Below are 22,479 nucleotides of genomic sequence, written 5' to 3' on the forward strand. Positions count from 1 at the left end.
TGCTAAAATCACGTACTTGATATTCTGTGAATCCATACTTAACGCATCCTAAATGTCTACTTAAAATTTTCTAAAACCGTACTAAATAAGCGTGTAATTACTCTATATTTTTCGTTTTTTGAAAGAATATAATGAATTAGCTAATGAGAGAGGCGCTCTCACAATGTGTATGTTCTTTGATGTGCATGTTTTGGCAAAAATATAAGCCCAAACTTCCTTTCCACTAGAAAAAGACTTGTATTCAATGTTGTTCCTTTAATTTCTCCTGTTGCATATACATCCAGGATATGGATTTGCGTAAAAGCTCTCTTCTAAACGTGGGGTGGGTCCCACTTGCCTATAAGTTGGAGAACCATCCCTTCCTTTGTGCAACTCCTTAACTTTCCAAGAGAAGTCTTTCCATGATATTTGTTTGCTATCCAATAGATCAATAAGCTTAACAAAGTTCTTTCTGTATAAACCACAAAAAAAATATATTACTTAATTGTTAAATGAGTTTATAAAACACAAAGATTAAGTTGGTGATTAGCATACGTACATATCAGGGCTGATAGTCTTATGAAATCCTTTATATAATCTATGTCCTTTAACTGTTTTTGCCATATGTCCATTATAAGTATAAATAAAAATATCGCTATCAAGAGCAACCATATGATCTACAGCTGCAAGTTTATTGGAATGACCTTGAAAAGGTGCAACTTCTTCTTCAATGGATAACGTTTTATGATCATACACGTTTGGATACTTTGCACGTAAGGTTTCAAACCCATTCTGGCCATAAATATCTCCAGCAACTATATAAATTATAGTATCATTCAGAAACCCTAGTGCCTCGAGAAACACAGCAACCTCTCTTGGAGTCATCGGACATGCTCCTTGTTGTCTCTTTTTCTCCCCATTTATTCGTTTTTCCTTCCAGTGTCTTGTACGGCGTCTCATTTTTGTAAGCTCTTGCGCCTCATTTAAAGTTAAATTATGAGTGCAGGCTGTAAATGCTAGCATATCTTTCTCATACCTAACTTCATTTGTATTTTTCATTTCAACTTACATTAGCAATAGTTTGAATACTTTCACAATAATAAAAAAAATATCAAAGCCTTAATCTCAAAAAAAATTAGACTGTGTCTCTGTGAGACGACATCAAATAAAGAGTCAATATTCTCATAGTATGTATTAAATGGCTCGCGTTGAGATTGTCTCATACAAATAATTTTTCATCTACAAATAACATTAATTATTATTAATTTAACTTCAAAAAAATAAAAAAAAATATTATTACCTCAAATGAAGTGCAATATAAGGAGTGTTGTTTCTTCTCAAAATGCTTATAAAATTGTTTGCAAGGCTTTTAATTTCATTTGTGTATTCAAGTGACTCAAACATGGCCCGACATCGTAACCTTTGTATTGAGCCCGAAAGCCCATTGTTAGAGAGGCGTGAATCAGTTTGACTAAAATGAATCACTTTGTATTTCCGTAGTAATTTTGACATCTCCCATTTGTAATAATTAGCCTTGCAAAAATGTCGACAAATCACATTTTCATTATGATACAACACTAATTTTTTCAAACAAAATACATTTTATTTAAATCCCATTCATATACGATATTCAAAAGGTAGGTAGCGTACAAATCATTCTCATACACCTTGGTCCCTTCAAAGAGAGACCAAGAGCATTTTGAAAAGTAAGCTTTGTCCTGTTTGGAGATATTAAATGGTGAGAATGGTAATAAAAATTTTGTGTAATTTGGTAGAAAAAATCTCTAAACAAATTAAATGATCATACTTGTTCTCCTTCAATTAATCACCTCATTTTTTTCACAAAATTAATTTCAATGCATTACCATATGAAAATATGGCATTAAGTGGAAATGAAAAATTGTGAAAAATTTTTTTTTTTTATGATCAAAGTTTCATTACCATGGAAATAACATGATACATTTTATAAAAATTTACACCACAATCATTCTCATTACCATTATTTAGTACCAACAAGGCAACAAACAAACGAGTTGTTAGTGTAATAATCTCAAAAAGTGATATATGTTTAAATTTTATGGATTTAATAATTTTGAAAAATAAATTGATAATTAGTTAGCTTAGTTAGGTAACATGATGTGACTTTTATCGTGGATCTTCCTCGAGTCGAATGGTTTTTTGACCGTATTTTTTTATGGATATATATATCATCTTTTAATCTTATTCACACCCTAATCATATTTATTATGAGCGGTATATATTGGATATGGTGATGATGTGACTCTCTTTTAACTATGCTTAATTACTTGGTATTCATGATTATTATAGTTATTTGAATTCCGATTTTAATCTATGATTTATCGATCCTACGATCTAAAAATAGGCGACAAATTCCGATCAAGGTAGGATTTTAATGTGGTAGAATCGTGCGATCCTACTTAGTTCAAGAATTTAGGTGGTAGGATCAAAACACGATCCTACGATCCAACGATCCGATCCTACAAAGGTAATTTCAATCAATCCAGATTTTACTTTTATATATATATATATATATATATATATATATATATATATATATATATATATATATATATATATATATATATATATATAAAAAGTTTTGTATCAATACCACTATAAAATTTGAGTTTTTCTTGATTTGTAGTTTAAAATAATTATTAAAAGTATTTTTTTCGGAAACTTAATAGATGAAGCCAAATAAGTTCTTACTTACACTTTAAAACTTGAAAAAGAACTAATTAATTGATAACAAGTAATCCAAAGCACATTAATGCACATTTGCTTCTTTAAGGTATAATCCTCATTCTACCGATTTTGATCCTACCTGTTAAACGATTTCAGGTAGAATCTCTATTCTAATAACCTATTAATTAGATTAGTAATAATCTTATAAAATTAGCCTTAATGCTAGAGTTGTTAGTTATAATCTACTATAAATTAATTATATTTTCAAAATGAAAAAAAAGCATACTTCATATTGTAGAAATGGAGTAAAAGGCAAGTTCTATATATCATACCTTTGACCAAGAAATAGGTGCCTTGACTAGAAATTTCCTTCTTTCAAACTCGGGTGGAATAGATTCAACCACATTAATATCTTCTTTAAGAACTTGAGTAAATTTTTTCCAATCATATACATCAGCAAATTCACTATAATAAAGAATATATTGTTAGATTACTACATATATTTAGAAGGTAGTTTTAGGAATTTTTTTTAGAAATAACATTATAATTTTGAGAAACTAAAAATATAACAAGTATGATGAAAAATAATATAGAGTAATAATATATATCAATTTATATATAAGTGATGAGACACATTCTCTTCTAAGATTTCTCTTTTTCTAGATTGTTTTCTGTGTTTGAGATACTTAGAGTATTATTTGAAAAATCTCTAAGATCATGTCAATGGTAAAGTGCTCATCCGAGCAAGATCGTTTAATCAACCAAATTGATTAAAACATAAACAGAAGGTTATAAAAACAAGATGCTCGATCGTTCAACTACCCAAGTGCTCATCAGAGCACGGGTTGGTCATTCAAGAATTTAGTGTCGTCATTTTAATATGTGGTGTTTTAGTGATACAATAACTTGTGGAAGTTGTTGCTCGTTTGAGTAATTTTTATGCTCGTATGAGTAGTCTTATTGATTATAAAATCAATGAGAATGATTTAGTTTCATTTATCCAATAAATAGAGGACATTGGACGTTCATTTGGTAGTTGTTGAATTAATACATATGTAAAACACATAGATTACTCTTACAATTGTGCAATTTTCTTAATACATTGTGTGATGTGTGATTGTTTATCTCATATTTCTCATATTGTACATTTATAATCTACACTGATATATTTGACGAGAGAGAAAAATGCTAAAGAAAGTATATCACATCTACAATTGAATATCTAGTTATCCTTGTACACAAACCATCTTTCTTTATGTGTTAGAGGTTCTATAAGCTAAGCTCTATAGACTCCTAACATTTGTTTAACTTATCAATTTTTATCATGTTAACTCAAATGCATATTACAACTTATCATATATAATACAATCTTTTAATTTTTTTCTACAATAATATCAACTTTTGATAAATTCTGAATATTGTAAATTATACATCAGCCACCCATCCCCCCATCCCTATGCCGACGACCACCCCTATCCCTCCCCCTACCTGTATAAACCCCAAACCTGCAAAGACCCCCTACCATTTTGCTTTCTTCATATTCAGCCACAAAACCCTAGCTCCGGCCACCCATCTACAACATGGATCTATAAACGACAACCACCAATTAAAGTCACCCCTATTAAATATCAACAATTTTTTTTGTGATCGGTTGTTTGCGATCAGCGAGAAAGGGGGAAGGGTTTGCGATTTGCAAGTGGTGGTGCATGAGTGGTGGGCGACTATTTTGGGGATGGGTGGCAGACTGGCAGTGACCAGTAAGTATGTGGTCGGTGGTTGTGTTGGAGAGTGGTGGACTAATGATGGGGGCATGGTGGGGGACGGGGACGGGGTCGGGGTGAGATTGTTGTTTATATTTAAACTATTTATATTTTTTTTATTAAACGACATGTTTTACAGATCGTAGGTAAATTTGATGTTAGAATGTAATACCCTCTTATTTGATATTCATAGTCAATTAAAAATTAGTATGAAAAAAATTAATAAATCATATTACTCATAGTAATTTTTTCAAATTCATACTACCAACCTTTTATCTTTCCAATACGAGTTCTGATCTAGTTTTGGTCGCACTAAAGTTGCATTCATGAGGTATGCTATGGCCACCATGTCACTTATCTGTTGATCAAAAGTTAAAAAAAAAAAAATAAGTAAGAAATATACTTCAACTATTTGAAATTAACGTTTAAAATTCTTACAACATATAAAAGCAAAAACAAAAAAAAAAACATTTTTTTAAAAAAATAAAGTAAAAATTACCATGAATAATACAACTTTTTGTTAAATTTCCTACAATAATACAAACTATTGATTAACCATGAATAATACCAATTTAAACGAGTGTTTTTCTAGAAAATCCTAATATGTTAAAAATCAAATTATAGGTGAACAAAAAAAATTGGTAAATTAGTTAATAAGCTAAAATTGGTATTATTCTAGGAAAATACCCCTTAAGTTGGTATTATTCATGGTTAATTCAAAAAATTAACAAAAAATTATATTATTCACGGTAATTTTTCCAAAGATAAATTAATTCAAACTCTTTCTTATATTATTTGCGAATTTTCACTTGCTCTCACACAAAAAGTGGGTGCAAAGGCCAAAAAAAAATTGTCATTTAAAAATAAAAAGGATAATATAGGTAGAATAATGGTAAATACCCCAGCTCTCATTTGATTAAGTCCACCATTAGCAGTAATCAGAATGTATCCGTCTGTTGCATTATTTGTTCCTAAAATGTATATTAATTATAAGCAAACATGTAACAAATAAAAGTTAGAATATGGTTTTATTTTTAGAAAAAAATTACCGTAAATAATACAAACTTTTATTAATTTTCCTATAATAATACCAGCTTTTAATTAACTATGAATGACATCAACTTAGGGGGTTTTTTCTAGAATAATACCAAATAAAGTTTATTAGCTAATTTACCATTTTTTGTCGTATAATCTCCTATATACTTTGATATTTAACATGTTAGGGATATTCTAGGGAAACACTCTCTAAATTGGTATTATTCATAATTAATTAAAAATTAATATTATTTAAAAAAAATAAGTAAATGATTGTATTATTCCTAGCAATTTTTCCTTATTTTTTATAATAAACAACCTTACTATTTACTAATTTAGAAAGGGAAGTTTAACATACTTATTTCCTTTTTGGTACGCTGGCTACATCTATAATATCGATCTTGAATTGGCTGTTTCCATATTTTGTGAGTCTGCCCCACAAAAAATACAAATAAACATTTACAATTAATCATAGATTATAATAAAAACTAGGAAATTTTCAAGTATAAGTAGAGAGTTTGTCAAATAAAACTTATTTATTAGTTAAAAAATAACATGACATTAATCTTGACGAATATTTAATATTTCTACATTAAAATATCTTTAACTAACATTACTATCTAAATTACTTAATTTAACTATAAATAAATGCTAATTTATTTAATTTATAGTTCTATATATACTCAATTAATAAATGACATAAGAACGTTTACAACAAACAAATAAATATAACTAAAGTAAAACACTCCTAATATCATCTTATATTAAAAGTACAAATGTATCACTATTAAAATAAGGAGTATGGGCTAATAAAGTAATAATATTATGCCATATATTTTGTATAGCCATTTATACATATAATCAATACTCTAAGTTTTCTTATTCCCCATATTACATTCCTTTTCAATTTAAAATTTACACAATGTTTAAATAGTGTATATCCAAACAAAGGATCCTTCATCTCCCAAATCCTTTTCTTTCATTTCCCTCCATTTAAACACACTCTTAATGTTCTATTTAATTTTTTGGTTATTATTAACATTTTACTCTTAATTTGTATTTAATTTTAATCTATAAGTTCAAATATAGTCAAGTGGAATCTTGTTTGATTCATCTCAATATGAACGTTATTAATATCAACTTTTTATAATTTTTAATTGCACACAATTAAAGATATTATAAATGAAATTAATACATTAGCAAATGTGCAAAAAGCAAATGAGACATTAACTCTAAATTGGAGGGAGTATACTCTAGCAGGCTCCCTCACAGTTAGGCTATAAGAGTGAATGCATCACAATTCACCTTATACCTAGAACTGAATATTCCACTGTAAATGATGTGTGATTAAGATTCAAATTTGTAACCTTTTATTACATTGACATCTATACTGTAACAAAAAACTAACAAATCTTAAGCTGATGGTTAAGACTCTATAATATATTATATTTATATCCTCAAATACTCATCCCTAGTAGTATAAGGTTGTAATTTGGTTTGTGAAGGTAATAGAAAGTGCAGCCTTTATTGAACAACCCATACGTATATAGGAGAAAAGAGGTACCTGATGTGGGTCTCATATATGGTAGCAACTAGAGCTGTTCAAAAGTGACCCGACTCGAAAATCCGAACCGAAATTGAAAGTAAACCGACCCGAAAATGTGTTCCTTTTTTAGGTTTATCGAACCGACAGTACCCGAACCGGTTGACAACCGAAAATGGGAAAGCTGAACCCGAGCTGTAACGATTTTTGTAACCAACACATAACCTTTAACCGAGATTTCCCGAACCTAATAATGATCGACCCGAGTCATGCTCGAAACCGAATTCTATCCGGCTAAAACCGACTTAACCCGAACGAATTTTAGATCGAACTGCTGTAAACCCGAACCAATTTTTAACATAGAAGTATGATAGACTCATATTCAATCATCTTATTAGTTAATCTAATAAAGTGTTAGATATTTTAATAAATTAAATTTTATAAATACATGGTTTCATATGTTTAGAGTTAATAATCAATGGTCAATGTTTATTTAACTACTTTTAATCGAATTAGATGAAAATTGATAGAACATTATAATTTTAATTTCCGGTCAAACAAGTAAAAGTAACAAAGTAATAATGATTACTAATTGATTTGCATTTTAACTATTTTGATTTAAGTAAAGGGAATCTTGTCATCAAATAAAAAAATGACCGATATTGATTCGATCAATAGTAGTTAATAATACGTAGCCGAATTCTGTTAAAAAAAAATCCCGAACCCGATCTGTACTCGAAAAACCGAACCAATTAGTAACCGATGACAACCTGAGACCGATTGACACTCGACACGAACTTCAACCGACACCGAACCATGCTAACCCGATAGCTTGAATAACTGATCTCCAACCGAACCGTAACTAACCGACTCGACCCGAGTGTGACACGTTGTAACACACAGCCGAAAAATAACTAGTCCGAAATACAATCGAATCGAATGACACCTGTTCGAAACCAACCCGATCACCCGAATTAACACCTATATTAGCAACTCATATTTCACTTGATGATTAATTAATTATATGTACCTGGAATATAAGATGCATTTAATGAATCTTCAAAGTGATAGAACTAATAAGTTATTTAAACTTTTCCTAATTTTAATTTTAGTCAATTTTTTATCTTAAAAATTATTGTGTATAGTAGGTGTTATTTTCAAATAAATCCTCAAAAGTTGGAGTTTTAGAAGCGGATTAATTAAAAGGTGAGAGTTTTCTTTTTAACTTATAGTAATTTCTCCGATTCAGAGTTAATGTTTTATTTACTTTTTACACTTTTATAAATATACTAATTCAATTTATAATATCTTTAAATCTGCATAATTTTTTTAATTGTGAATAATCAAAAATTATAAAAAGTTGATATTAATAATTTCCACATAAAGACGAATCAAACAAAATCTCACTTGAGTATATTTAAACTTAGACTAAAAATTGGAATGAAATATAACTAATGTTTAAAAAGCAAATAAGACATCAATTCTGAATTGAAGGAGTATTATTAAAGTGCGCCTTATTCTGTTATACATAATTTCACGTGTATTTCATTGTTTGTTAGGAACTTATTATCAATTGTACATATTTTATGTTTGAGAGTTTTGTTTTAAATTTAAAATCAATACTGAACTTTTTTTTTGAAATGAACATAATAATTTATTAGTAATACAATTGATAATATAACAATCTATAATATTAACAATGGATTAAATACACAACAAGTTTAATCAAACAAAATTCTATATAGAAAAGTCACAATTATTATAAAGGAGGTCTAACATTAAGTTTTCCCTCCATCACTTTGCTACTTGATATAATCTCTACCAAGGGGGTCTTTAGATCTGGTGTAGCTTTGAAATAGAAATAAGTTTGATAATATTAATTGTATTAGCCGAACTGATACCCGTAGTGATGTCATAGACCTTTTTACCATCGAATAAATAATAATAAGACTCCAAACTCTCATCATAAGAGACTTTAAAACCCGATATATGGGTAGATCAAATTTAATAAATGGATAGAATAATTCTATAATATAAAAAAAATAAATTTTTATTTGTAACAAAAAACGAAAAAAACAAAAATAAAAAAATTGGAGACTTACCATCAACCATAAGATTGATAGTAGCTCCAAAGTAAACAATTAAAGCTAGGGTTTTTCTGAGAGAAAAAAGGTATATGAGTTCTCCTTAACCTATATTATTCTATTCTTAATCCTAGACCTAAAGACAATTCTTCTTCTCTCTCTCTTCTCTAAGTGTATATGTTTTTGTATGAAATTTTCAGATTGAGATTTTTAATATATATAAATATTTTATCTCACTTCTATCGTTTATAACTATATTAATAGTTAGAAAATTCATTAAAGCCCCCAATCTCCATTTTTCCTCTCTCCTTTTTTTCTTTCAAAAAGACATAACCTTCATTGTTAACTTTGGGCCGGGGCTACTATTAATCTTATGGTTGATGGTAAGCCCTCAATCTCTTTATTTTCTTTTTATTTTTGTTACAAATAAAATATATTTTTTCTATATTATAAAGTTATTCTATCCATTTATTGGATTTGATCTACCTAAGTATTGGGTTTTAAAGTCTTTCATGATGAGAGTTTGAAGTTTTGTTATCAATTCGATGGTAAAAAAGTATATGACATCATTATGGGTGTATCCAATTTTGTAAGATTTTTCCACAGTATCTAGTTTATGCCTTATTTAACTGCCGTAGCATTTTCCGTTAAATTCTTATCAATTTTCGTTTATTTCACCATTTTGGCGTTTTTACCCTTACTAAGCGTTGATTCTTGTCTTGATAATTTGCCTAAACATATGAGAGCGTTCATAAATTAAAGGTGAATTAAACATTTGAGAGCATAAAAATAGTTTAAGGCAAATTATAAAGACAACAACCAACACTTAATAGGGTAGAAACGTTAAAATGGTGAATTAAAAGGAAATTGACAAGAATTTAACGGAAAATACTACGGCAGTTAAATAAGGCATAAATTGGATATTACCATGTGGAAAAATCTTACAAAAGTGCTACCACTGGCGTTTTATGAAAGTTCAATAGTATCATGTAAAATTTCCTAATAACTTTTAATGATTAAAGTTTTATTAATATGGGAATAATATGATATACATCATGAAAATTTACTCAATTAATCATTTTCATACTACCATTTATGACAGATAACCATACGAACCCTTAAATTTCAACGACTAAACTACATTCAAATTTTTTATAGTTAACAGAAGTCACTCGTCAAAACTTAAGATTCACCATTGGAAGGTACTAGAAACTAAACTAAGTAGAATCTATGGGTAACAATTTTTTTCAAGCATGATCAATGTTTATAGTTTATTTTGTATTTTTGCTTTGCAATTGCTAGCATTATAAAATTAATATAATATTCCTAATTATTATACTTTCCATCAGTGTAAACTGTATAAATTCACTCTAAAAATATTATAATTCCCAAGTGACTTATAGAATCAATTTTTATTAGAAATAGGAAAATTGCACGCAACATGTTCAACTTTGACAAAAACAGTTTGTGGTTAAAATAAAGGGGTTTAAAATAGATTCGATATTCACTCACTTTGTAACCGAATCCGATTTGATCTGATTTAAAAATTGATTTAGATTTATGTAAAATCAATGTGGACACAACACTCGATTTTAAACAGATGCAAAATATCTAACCCTAAATCAATCCGATGACCCGACTGAACATCTTTATGTCCAACTATAAGTATTATGTTCTTTAAAATGAACTTTAAAAGAAAAAATTGTCTAGAATAATCCTACCTATTGTCTATATGTTGTGAATAATCTCTACTATTGATTATTTCTAAATCATCTAATCTTTGTATATTATTTGAGTGATAGCATTCCTTTTCAAATTTTAACCGGCTATTATAGGTCTCTACCACCAATTGAGGAGTAAGGTAAAACCAACGAAGAAGCACAATGGAGAACAAGAAGTGAGTGTATCGGCTAATAGGTACATATAGTAGCCGATTAAAATATAGAATGAAGTGCTGTCAGCAAATAATATACAAATATATTAGATTATTTAAAAATAATCAATAATAGAGATTATTCACAACAAACATGCAATAAATGAGATTATTTTAGAAAATGTTCAAATTTTATTTTTCATCAAGCATGTTTTTTTTACTGCTTACCAATTGGATTCTCAAGAATTGTACAATAGAAAATCAATATCTCACCCGGACAAAAACCCAAAACTAAATAGAAAAAATTGACATTAATAATTCAACCTTTTACTTATTCGCTGTGAATAATTCAACTTTTTGATTATTTTCTAATAATTCAATGTTTATCCCTAGTTCACTGTGAATAATTCAACCTTTATTTTAGTTTGCTAGTAACATACCCTATTATTACCTATTATTAGTAATACGGTATGTTATGGGCTAATTTATCACAAAGGTTGGATTATTTGCAAATAATCCAAAGATGAAATTATTCATAGCAGATGGGTGAAAGGTTTAATTATTAATGTCAATTTTTCAAACTAAATATTCAAATACTCAATATTACACCTTTCACAAATTTTTAAATGTGCGGTCTTGTGATAAGACGATATTTATTAGGTTAGCCCATGTATATTTAATGTATTAAAGTGATCATAATTTTTAGGAAAAATTACCGCGAATAATACAATCTTTTATTAATTTCCCTACAATAATATCAACTATTAATTAAACATGAATAATACCAACTTAGAAAATCCCGAACATGTTAAAAATCAAACTATGGTGATTATAAGACAAAAAAATTAGTAAATTAGTTAATAAACTAAAGTTGGTATTATTTTAGGAAAATACCCTATAAGTTGGTATTATTTATGATTAATGAATAGTTAATATTATTGTAGGAAATTAACAAAAGATTTTATTATTCACAGTAATTTCTTTTAATATTTAAGTAATCAATTAAAAAATAAGCTAATAATATAAATTTGTCTGGACAAGCTACGAGTTTTATAGCTTTAGCCTTTAACTATCTCTTATGTTTTTGATTCCACATAAGGGAACATTCTCACAAGCAACAGACGAACCCATAATACTCAATAATCTCATACTTCAATTCATGATTAATAATTAAGAAATCCAATATATTAATCGTAAACATAAAACCATTTAACAAAACAAAAATAAAATGAAAAAATTAATTTTAACTACATGAAGAAATATAATTTAAAAGAAAATCTAAAAATACATAGAATAAAATAATTTACAAAGAATGTACCTGGGATTTATTGAAAATGGTTACTTTCTCTTGAATTTCATTTAGATGTGTCTCATTAACCACCATAAGAGAAGAAGAAAATCCATTTTCTTTAATAGGAAAATAATAAAAAAGATAAATCTTTGATGCCATTGTAACAAAAAATAATAATCCTAAAACTTTTAATAACCAAGTGGTAAAATTGTTCCTTTGAGGGTAACAATTCTCGATAAATCTTGTAAAATTTTTCTTTATGATTTTCTCTTTGAATAATTCATATTTAATTGTATTTTTTAATTGATTTTTTTTCATTTCTTCATTGTAATTGTTTATAGATCCTCTATTAGATCTAGCTTTCGCCTCAAAAAACATATTTTTCATGGAAGATTTAAATTTATTTGATCATGTATTTTTGATACAAACAAATAAATATATTGTTTACAAATTATAATAATGTTTCCTCTTTTGTTTTTGTATTTGCCTTTTTCTACCAGATTAGAAGATGCGACATTGTAGGCGTGAACTAGTATTTTTAACATTGTAGACGTGAACTAGTCTTTATAAGTACTTTTTTCTACATTATTTATATTTTTTGGATTAGAGGGTTGACTGGATAAAATAATGCAACATTATATAATATTTAATATCAAAATCTTATGATAATATAATGATATAATGAAATATAATTGTTTTTCAGAGGAATATACTTTTTATTTCCTATGTAATATTGCATTTAATACAATAATTAAATAGATAAATTTATGGCGGTGAAATTATTTTTTTTCGTTTAACATGGGTTAATATTTATTCATTATCTGCAAAATAGACATGGCTCAATAGTTTTCTTTTAGCTTGTATATCGATTATTTGTAACCTAAAATTATTAAAGAAAATTCAATACGAGTTATCCGAACAAATATAATGTTAATCGAATTGGATGGTAACCCAAAAGATCAAATATTTATTGAAAGATAATTGATTTTTATATTACCCAAATTGATATAAAGCCAAATTATATTAGCTAATAACCAAATTATATCCAAAGATAATTAAATCGAATATGAATTGAAACCAATTAAAAACCTAATAAATTGGGATGGAATTAGTAACTCAAGATTTGCATTTACAAGTAGTATTGAAATTGTTACCATAACAATTCCAAATAAATTAATTATTTACAAAACTATAATAATTTTTTTTCATATTTATTCAAAATTATAATAGTTTTATATTCTTTCTTTTAGCATTTGACTTTTTTTATTAGATAAAATGCGACATTGTAGACGTGAACTAGTTTTATAAATATTTTTTTTGTTTTTTTAATATTATTATTTTTTTTTATTACATGGTTAACTGGGTGAAAGAAAGAGTTAGATGATCTTATCTGAGATTGAGACAACATTCAATACTGTTAACATTAATTTGGGAATAAAATGGATAAATTTTTAAAATAAATATTTTATAACATTTATGATAATATAAGAAAATATAATTGTTTTCCCAATCAGTATTTTTTAATTCTTATCTAATTTTGTAATTAATACGATAATTCGATAAATAAAATATAACTGTGAAATTATGTTTTTCAGTTTAATATTAGTTAATATTTATTGGTCTACACGATGAACATGACCCAAATTTTCTTTTAACTTGTTATCCGAACTGATTGATAATCTGAATGGTGACTCAAAAGGTTGGATATTCTAATTAAAATATAATTCATATTTAATATACTGAAATTGATATAAATGGGAATTATAGTGCTCCATTAATAACCCAAACTCAAATTATATGCAAAGCTAATCAAATTAAACCCAAGTTGGACCAATAAAAAACCCATGGTTTTAATGGAATCAGTGATTCAAAAATTGTAATTTTTTTTCTTCAAAATTGTTACTATAATTCGTGCAACAATTATATCATATCATAAAATATTATAAAAGGACTGAAAAATTTTAAATGGTGCTTTTATAGAGCTTTGCTAAATTGAACATTTTTACATGTTAAAATGTATGTGATTGTGTAACATTTAAAAATATTTATTTTATTAATTATAATTTTAAGTATTAAAGGTAAGTTTTCAAAAAGATTTCATCAATTAGATCATGTGGGTAAAACTAATCATAATTTTTTGAAAACTTTACTTTATCTAACATTGCATATTTTTAATTCCCTCCGTTCTCTTTTGTTATTCTCATATTCCACACTTGTTTTATTTTAGTAAACATGTAGTAACCCTATAATTAATCTATACCAAAATAAGAATGTTCAATTAATTTCATTACATTATTTATTTAAATATATAGTGTTTATATACTTTTTTTAAACAAAAAAATATATATTTTTTATTGTTATTTGAACATTCTATTTATATATGTCTTTATATTAAACTCTGTGCATTGCACGGGATTTAAACTGATTCCATATAAATAATAATTTTATATCCTTTATTTTTGCATTTGCCCTTTCTATTAAAATAGAAGATGTCACATTTTAGCCGTGAACTAGTTTTTGCAAGTATATTTTTTAACATAATTAATAGGAAATTTTGCTCAAAATAATCTCAACTATCACTAGTTGGTCAAAATTAGTTCTAACTATCAATCATTTTTTAATAATCCCAACTATTATAATAATTTGTTGATAACATACCTCTCCCCCTTGTTACCTGCTGCAACAGGTAATCATTGTGCCGTTAGGACCCATCCCCTCCATCTACTTAAATCCTTCGTCTTCTTCCTTCCCATTACTCCTACCTCTATTGATTAACCCTAAATCCCAAAAAATCAAATTGAAACAAATCCTCCAAAATCTTCAAGTTCCTGCAAACTATGATATTAATCCCCCAAAACTAATGAATTCAGCTTGTTCTTCTAAGTTTTCAAACCCCAAATCTAGAGGTCCACTTTATGGAGGAAGCTTGACATGCTACCATGGTCTTCCTGCACAACTAAGGATTGCCAAACGAGGTACTAGGCCGAGAAACAAATTCTATAGTTGTGCTAAGTGGCCTGTAAGTGCTCAAAATTCTGAAATTTTTTTCAATTTGATTTTTTCCCCAAATATGTATCATACCTGATTGTTTCTTTCTATGGTTGTGCTAGGATACCAACTTTAAGTTTTTTTAAGTGGGAAGATGATGTTGAAAAATCAACTAACGAGATCGACAAGCATGAACAATTAGAAGTTGAAATTGGACCTTTAGTTAACAAAATTCTGAAATTAAAGCATAAGAAGAGGACTATGGAAGAGGTTGTTACATCACTCAAAGTTGAAAATGCAAAGCTTAATAGCATAGTGAAGGTCTTAGGAATTATGCTTGTGTTCTCATGGTTCATCTATTTTGTGATTGTATTTCTTCTTACTTAGCATTGTACAAGTTTGTTCAATGTAATTGGAAGCAATGTACTACAATGCATTATCAATATGAATATCAACATTTCATTACTACCATAAGTTAATGTATATCATGACATAAGTGTTTTGATTAATGCAAATCATAGAAACTGCCCTTATAAAATGTTACTCATTGTACATGATTTTGGGGAAGGAAGAGATTAGGGAAGGATTTAGGTGTAAAGTTATGGAGGAATTAAATGGGGATGTAGTTGAGTGAGTTATGAATTGAAGGGGAAGACTGGTTTGAAGAGTTAAGTAAAAAAAAATGGAAAAAAAAATTAAAATTTATGGTTATCAATTGCCGCCGGTAACAAGGGGGAAGAGTATGTTATCATCAAATTATGATAATAGTTAGGATTATTAAAAAATAATTGATAGTTGAGATTAATTTTGGCCAATGGCTGATAGTTTGTTGGGATTATTTTGAGCAAATTTTCCTAATTAATATTGTTTTGGAAGGGGAAAATTAGATAATATTCAAGCTTTTGATCTTACCCAAAAGATAGTAATTGCTTTAATTGAGACAACTCTTAATTCTCTTAACATTAAGTCGGAAATAAAATAGATAAATTTTCTACATAAATTTTTATAGTTGTTATGATAATATGAAGAAATATCATATTTTTGTGATTGATATGAATAATATTTATTGGCGGAACATAGCCCAAGTTTTCTTTTAACTAGTATATCGACTATATATAATCCAAAAACTACTAAAAAAATAACTCAATACGAGTCATCAAAACTGATGTGATGAATGAAATAATAACCTATAAGGTTGGATATACGAATTGAATGATAATTGATATTTAGATTACCGAAATACTCGAATTATAGTAACTAATAACTCGAATTCAAATTATATCCAATACTAATCAAATCAAATCCGAGTTCAACCAATTAAAAAACCCAATAAGTTATAATGAAATTAGCAATTCAAAATTTGCATTTGAAAGTTGTAATAAAATTGTAACTTACCTAATCACTAAGCAACTTTAAGTAAGTCTAACCCATTAAATAACCAGCTTAAATATAAATAAAATCGATGTTAAACCAACATGAAAACTGAATGATGACACTATAATTCATAACCATTTCAACAAATTTTATTTTGCCTTGAAATAAGAGAAAAAAAAAAGGTGGTGATCACATAAAGTCTACAATTTATGTTCTTGTAAGTCCCAAGTATTCTAATGAATTAAATCATGTCATGGTTATTGCTCAAAACATGTCCAAGTTTAGACATCATTATCTATCACTTTATTATATTAGTTACTTTGTGGCATCGTTTTTCGGTTATACAACTTTATATTAAGATATTTAATTATAATTTTGTGCAATTATAATGAATACTAGAAATGTCAAAGTTTGAATTGCATCATCTACAATTTTAATTTTAGTTTTAAACTTACTAACAAAAAAGTGTCTCGAAGATATTTCATGTCATGGTTATTACTATTGCTAACTTTAACATTTTGGTGTTTATTTTCTGGCATAAATTCTTATATGAAATAATTTCATTGTGAGATGCACATCATATATGGCTTAAATAGCTCAATATTACAGATTTGTAGCACATAAATGTCTTGATTTAAGGTCATCTCATCAAGAAAAGATCTCTTATAATGGTATCTCAGAGGCCCAATCACCTTACAGTATTTGATATGCATTGATTATCTCTATTAATGTCATATTTTTATTATATTTCCCCCGAATTGGTCCTTGATAATTGATATAATGATTTTGTTGTGTTTCCAATAGTTTTTACTTTTTACACTATTGACATGATTTCGTGTGTTTAAGGTTTTTGTAGGTATTTTAGATAAAACCAATTAAATTTAGATAAAATCATTAGATTTCTTTTGCAAAATTTAATTTTGATTTTATGTCACATATACATGAAGTAGAAATAATTGCATATGAAAATATTGACAAATGGCACTTTAAAATACCATACATACATAATAAATTTCTAAACCAATATTCTCCATTCATTACAATTGAAGAAAAAAATTGAGTTGTCAATCTTAATAAATCTTTTAAAAGAAAATGAACGAGGATATAGGAGCTCTAAATTAAATAATTTTCTAAAAAAAGATCTTTTAAAGTCTAATAACAACTTGTTTTCTAATTTAATTCCTCAAATGATCAACAATAGTTTGCTCCCTAAACCTGACCTTTCTCTTTTGCCTGCCCTCTCTGAATGGTTGTTCATTTGTGACAGGATGGCCTTGTGGAACTCTTCCTCCCCTCTTCCACTGATTGGCCTCCTGTCGTTCCTCCTCCTCCGCCCCATGACAACCACCATTGGGATACGCATAGGAGTCATTAGGCGGCCCTCAACCGATGCGCCAATCTTCCGAGAAGCAGCATCGTACGTAAATGCCCAAGAATGTGGGTCTTATGACATTGACAAAATCCATATTTCCATGACCTTGGATGCAAATTACCTACGAGGAACGATGGCTGCAGTTTTGTCGATCCTACAACATTCCATTTGCCCCGAGAATTTTGTTTTCCATTTCCTTTCTGCAAGACATGAGCCAGAAATTTATGCACATATAACATCCACATTCCCCTACCTAAATTTCAAAATCTATGGTTTTGATTCAAATCGAGTTAGAGGAAAGATATCAAAATCTATTAGGCAAGCGTTAGATCAACCATTGAATTACGCAAGGATATATCTAGCCGATATTCTTCCATGTGAGGTGAATCGAGTCATATACTTGGATTCCGACATAATTGTGGTGGACGATATATCAAAATTATGGGAGGTGGATTTGGGTGACAAAGTTGTGGCAGCACCAGAGTATTGTCATGCAAATTTCACTACATATTTCACAGATTCATTTTGGTCAGACCAGAAAATGTCAAATACATTTCAAGGGAGAAAGCCATGTTATTTTAATACTGGGGTGATGGTGTTAGATGTGAACCGGTGGAAGAAACAAGGATATACACAGAAGGTAGAAGAATGGATGGTGATACAAAAGCTTAAGAGAATATATCATTTAGGATCATTGCCTCCTTTTTTGCTGATCTTTGCAGGGAATATAAAAGCAGTTGATCATAGATGGAACCAACATGGTCTTGGTGGTGACAATTTTGAAGGCAAATGCAGGACACTTCATCCGGGACCAATCAGCTTGCTTCATTGGAGCGGAAAAGGGAAACCATGGCTTAGGTTAGACTCAAGAAAGCCGTGTCCCATTGATCATTTATGGGCGCCTTATGACCTATATCGTTCGTCAAGAACATGGCTCGAAGACTGATGACTCGTCACACCATAGATAATGACTCACAATATTAAGCGTTTTCATGTTATGTTTGGATGAGAGAAAATGACGGAAAAGGAAGGGGACGGAAATGGAGGAAGGTGAGGCTGTGAGGGAATCGAGGGATGGAAATTAGAAGGGAAAAGTCCTTTACATTTTGTACAAAACAATTTCTTCCAACATCGGTAATATATATTTGGAAGGAAACACATCAATCTTCCCTTCCCTACCCTTCCCTCCCCTTCTTTTCCTTTTTAAAATGTTATCCAAACACGCTCCTAAACAAACAAACAATAGAGGATGCATTTTATTAAATGAGGGCTAGCCAGCGGCCAGAGCCACACCCCGCAATGGATCCCATTGACAACTTGGGGATTCTATTTTGTGAGTATCCTCCAACAATTATACTATAGAATCTGTGGAAACACTTCATAAGAAAGGCGTGGAGAAGGAATGGAACTATCCCATTGGACAATATAATCCTTAATTCTTACACTATGGCTTCCTCAAAAGTGTATTTTGATACACCAAACACAGGGTATGAGTCTCTCAGGCGATGTCTCCCCCTAAAATCAACACAACACCCTGATTTTATCATCCAAATCCATTGGAGCACTAGCTCTTCTTCTCCCTTCGCATCCTCTTCCCCCTCGAATTTAAGTTTTCTACTAATGTAATTTGTTTAGTACATAATTATTTTTTTTGGAATTATACAATTTAGCATGTTCATTATTGGTTAATACTTTTAATATTTTGTCTATTCCTACTTAATTCTCCTATTGTGGCTTGGACTTTGAAGAAACACTAACCAATCAATAACAAAAAAAAGAGGAAACTATTTCTCTAAACACTAAAATACTAACTACATTGTACCCATAATTGGATATGGTGAATAGAAGAAATAATGAACAGGATAACGATACTTTGTGCAAAAAGATCAGGAAACTAGAAGTAATGAACAGGATAACAATAATTTGATTACAATCAATTGATTCATATAATTGTTCCTACATTTGCATAGTGGACACTATTCATTAAACAGCATTGTATCACATCTGATTTTTCATTCACTGAATATAAAAGCCATAGTCAAGTGTGATCTTGTGATTCATGGTAATGCATATATTCATAATATTATTTTTTTCATGATTTAAAATTATGTGCAATTATGATGCTTTGGATACGGTGAATGAATAGCGTGAAAACAAAGGATGAAGTAACTATAAAATCTAGAGGATGTGAGAATCAAGTCTCAGCTGGAGCAATTACCGTAGTTTCCGAACAAGGTTCTGGTGCACCCAACTCTTGCCTTGGCCTACCTTATAAATAAAAAAGATATCTATTTTTGTAACAACCCAAAAAGTAAAGTAGTTCATTCCCAAATTCCCTATTTCCCATTTCCTGAACAATGTTATACCATAGACAACAAGAAAGGTAATTGAATAGTTAAATTAGACCTAGTTAAGATGAAACGACAGTAAGATCATACTAAAGAACAAGCAAATAATAATCCCTAACAAGATTCATTCACCAAAATACAGAAGCAGTAACGCGAATAATCATTCGGTTATACATACGCAACTACAACCAATTCACATAGAAAATGTAAAGAAGAAAATGATTTGATTACCTGAAGTGAACAGCAATTTAGCAGAGTATTAATGAGGGATACGCATTTTCTGTAAATTTAGAGGAAACGATACTGATATTCCGAAAGAATGAAGTTTCGATTAAGATTTAGAAAAATAGAAAAACATCTGAAGCTAAATTCCATTGAAATAGAGATAAAACTGGGTAGAAGTAGAACACAAATTATGGTGAAATCGAAAAAGGGACTGAATTGAAGGACTGAATTGAATTACCCTGTTCTTCTCCTTATAAATTAAATACCCTCATGCCCTCACAAACCCTCTAACAACATTTTACTTCTCTAAAAATTTCTATAATTTACGCTAAAACTTTCTTCATTTCAAAGCTTATAAACAAAAAATTAAACACATAAACCCATAATTCGAGATAATTACTAATCAAATCTTCTTAAACTTAAATTAAAAAATTAATCGGGGCCAGTCGTACAGAATGTGCGACCTAGTCTAGGACAAGTCACACTATTTGTGCAATTGTACAATTATTTTATTAATGTTAATTTTTATTAATATAAATTTTTTAAGTTTTTAAATTTTGAATTTCTTAAATTTTTTGTTATAATTAATTAATTATTGATTCTTTTCAAAAAAAAAGTAATTAGTGATTACATTTATTAATTGTGTAATTTTATGTTAATTAATAATTAATTATTGTTAGTTTATTATAAATTATGTTGTAATATGATTGGTAATCATGGTAGATATAAGAGTTTCTTTAGAGGTCTATTATCTGTCAACAACTCTACACATAGGCTTAATTCTTAGTGGAGACCCTCAAAAGAGAGATGTTATTGGGTTCGTCCGTCATGCTAGGTCGGAGCAGATTTATCTTAGAACAGGTGCATACACATATAGATGACCTATGAGCACACGTAGCTACTCAGGGTCTAGTGACGAGAAGGAGAGACATAGTGTGGACAATGAGCATATGGGAAAGCATATAGATTGGATGGTTACACGAGGATAGAGGGGCAAGTTTGTGTGCACATACTAAAAGTAGTGATCATTTCAAACTCATATCTTCACTTACTCAAAGTAAGTGCAAATAAGGTCAAGTAACCATGATAAGCTCTACAAGAATCTAATCTCATAAGGTTCTTTACACTAGTAGAAAAAAATCTCATTTGTTGCGGTTTTTTGACCATAATATGCTGCGATTTAGACCCCAAGCATTAGTGATAGCAGCAGATGACTTATTTTAAATGCTGCGGTTTAAAACCGCAGCAAATAAAAAAGACTACATGTTGCATTTTTTTAGGAACCGCAACATATAGTGTAAGACTATATGTTGCGGTTCCCCCAAAACCGCAACATATAGTCTTTTTTTTAAATCAAAAATACACTACATGTTACGGTTTTGGGAAAACCGCAGCATATAGCATATATTTTTTTTTTGCTTTTTTTGTTTAATATTAATAAATAATCCAATGATTAATGTATAATGGAATAAACAATGATTAATGTACAATGTAATAATCTAATGATAATCACCAATTATCACCAATAATCACCAACTAATATATATATATATACATACACTCTCGATCATATATATAATAATATGTACATATACAAATTAAAGTCCTAAATCTAAACTAATTACATTATTTACCAAGAACAAAAATTAACAAGATACGCGGCAATCTTGTCTTTCAATTCGCGCATTTCCCCATCTCTCAAAGGACGTGTTTCCGTTGGAGTGTCGTATAAAATCTATAATATAATATTAAATTAAATGATACATAAACATTAGATTTTACTAATAGTAAATATATAATATTATAATTTAAGAACGTAACAAATACTTACGGCATCAATGTTTTCGACTCCAACCTCCTTCACGGATTGTAAGATATCGTCCATGTATTTGAGAGTGTAG

At 28.8% G+C, this 22,479-nt stretch overlaps 2 protein-coding genes across 2 annotated transcripts; one reads left to right on the forward strand and one right to left on the reverse strand.

Moving 5' to 3' along the window:
- Window positions 1-200: 200 nt before the first annotated feature.
- Window positions 201-12,658, reverse strand: LOC130810437 (O-fucosyltransferase 19-like). Its single transcript, XM_057676503.1, has 11 exons — window positions 12,299-12,658; window positions 10,829-11,061; window positions 9,126-9,181; window positions 7,952-8,004; window positions 5,839-5,911; window positions 5,346-5,416; window positions 4,715-4,803; window positions 3,018-3,150; window positions 1,280-1,512; window positions 539-1,015; window positions 201-451 (listed from the first exon to the last, which is right to left on the reverse strand). The coding sequence occupies exons 1-11, from the start codon at window positions 12,656-12,658 to the stop codon at window positions 256-258; spliced, it is 1,974 nt and encodes a 657-aa protein (XP_057532486.1). The 3' UTR covers window positions 201-255.
- Window positions 12,659-17,612: 4,954 nt separating this feature from the next.
- LOC130816990 (probable galacturonosyltransferase-like 4) lies at window positions 17,613-19,350 on the forward strand. The gene has a single exon (XM_057682885.1). The coding sequence runs from the start codon at window positions 17,821-17,823 to the stop codon at window positions 18,949-18,951; it is 1,131 nt and encodes a 376-aa protein (XP_057538868.1). The 5' UTR covers window positions 17,613-17,820; the 3' UTR covers window positions 18,952-19,350.
- The last annotated feature ends 3,129 nt before the right edge of the window (window positions 19,351-22,479 follow it).

The sequence above is a fragment of the Amaranthus tricolor genome, chromosome 1 (assembly GCF_026212465.1).
Source record: "Amaranthus tricolor cultivar Red isolate AtriRed21 chromosome 1, ASM2621246v1, whole genome shotgun sequence".
NCBI lineage: Eukaryota > Viridiplantae > Streptophyta > Magnoliopsida > Caryophyllales > Amaranthaceae > Amaranthus > Amaranthus tricolor.

Bases quoted from the DNA above. Each gene is read 5' to 3' on its own strand.
- LOC130816990 (XM_057682885.1), top strand. From the start codon at position 17,821: ATGATCAACAATAGTTTGCTCCCTAAACCTGACCTTTCTCTTTTGCCT.
- LOC130810437 (XM_057676503.1), bottom strand. From the start codon at position 12,658: ATGAAAAATATGTTTTTTGAGGCGAAAGCTAGATCTAATAGAGGATCT. The intron at 11,062-12,298 runs GTACATTCTTTG...ATTTGCTGACAG, and splicing joins CCATTTTCAATAAATCCCAG to CACTTCATTCTATATTTTAA. The intron at 3,151-4,714 runs GTTGGTAGTATG...TCTTTATTATAG, and splicing joins TCGTATTGGAAAGATAAAAG to TGAATTTGCTGATGTATATG.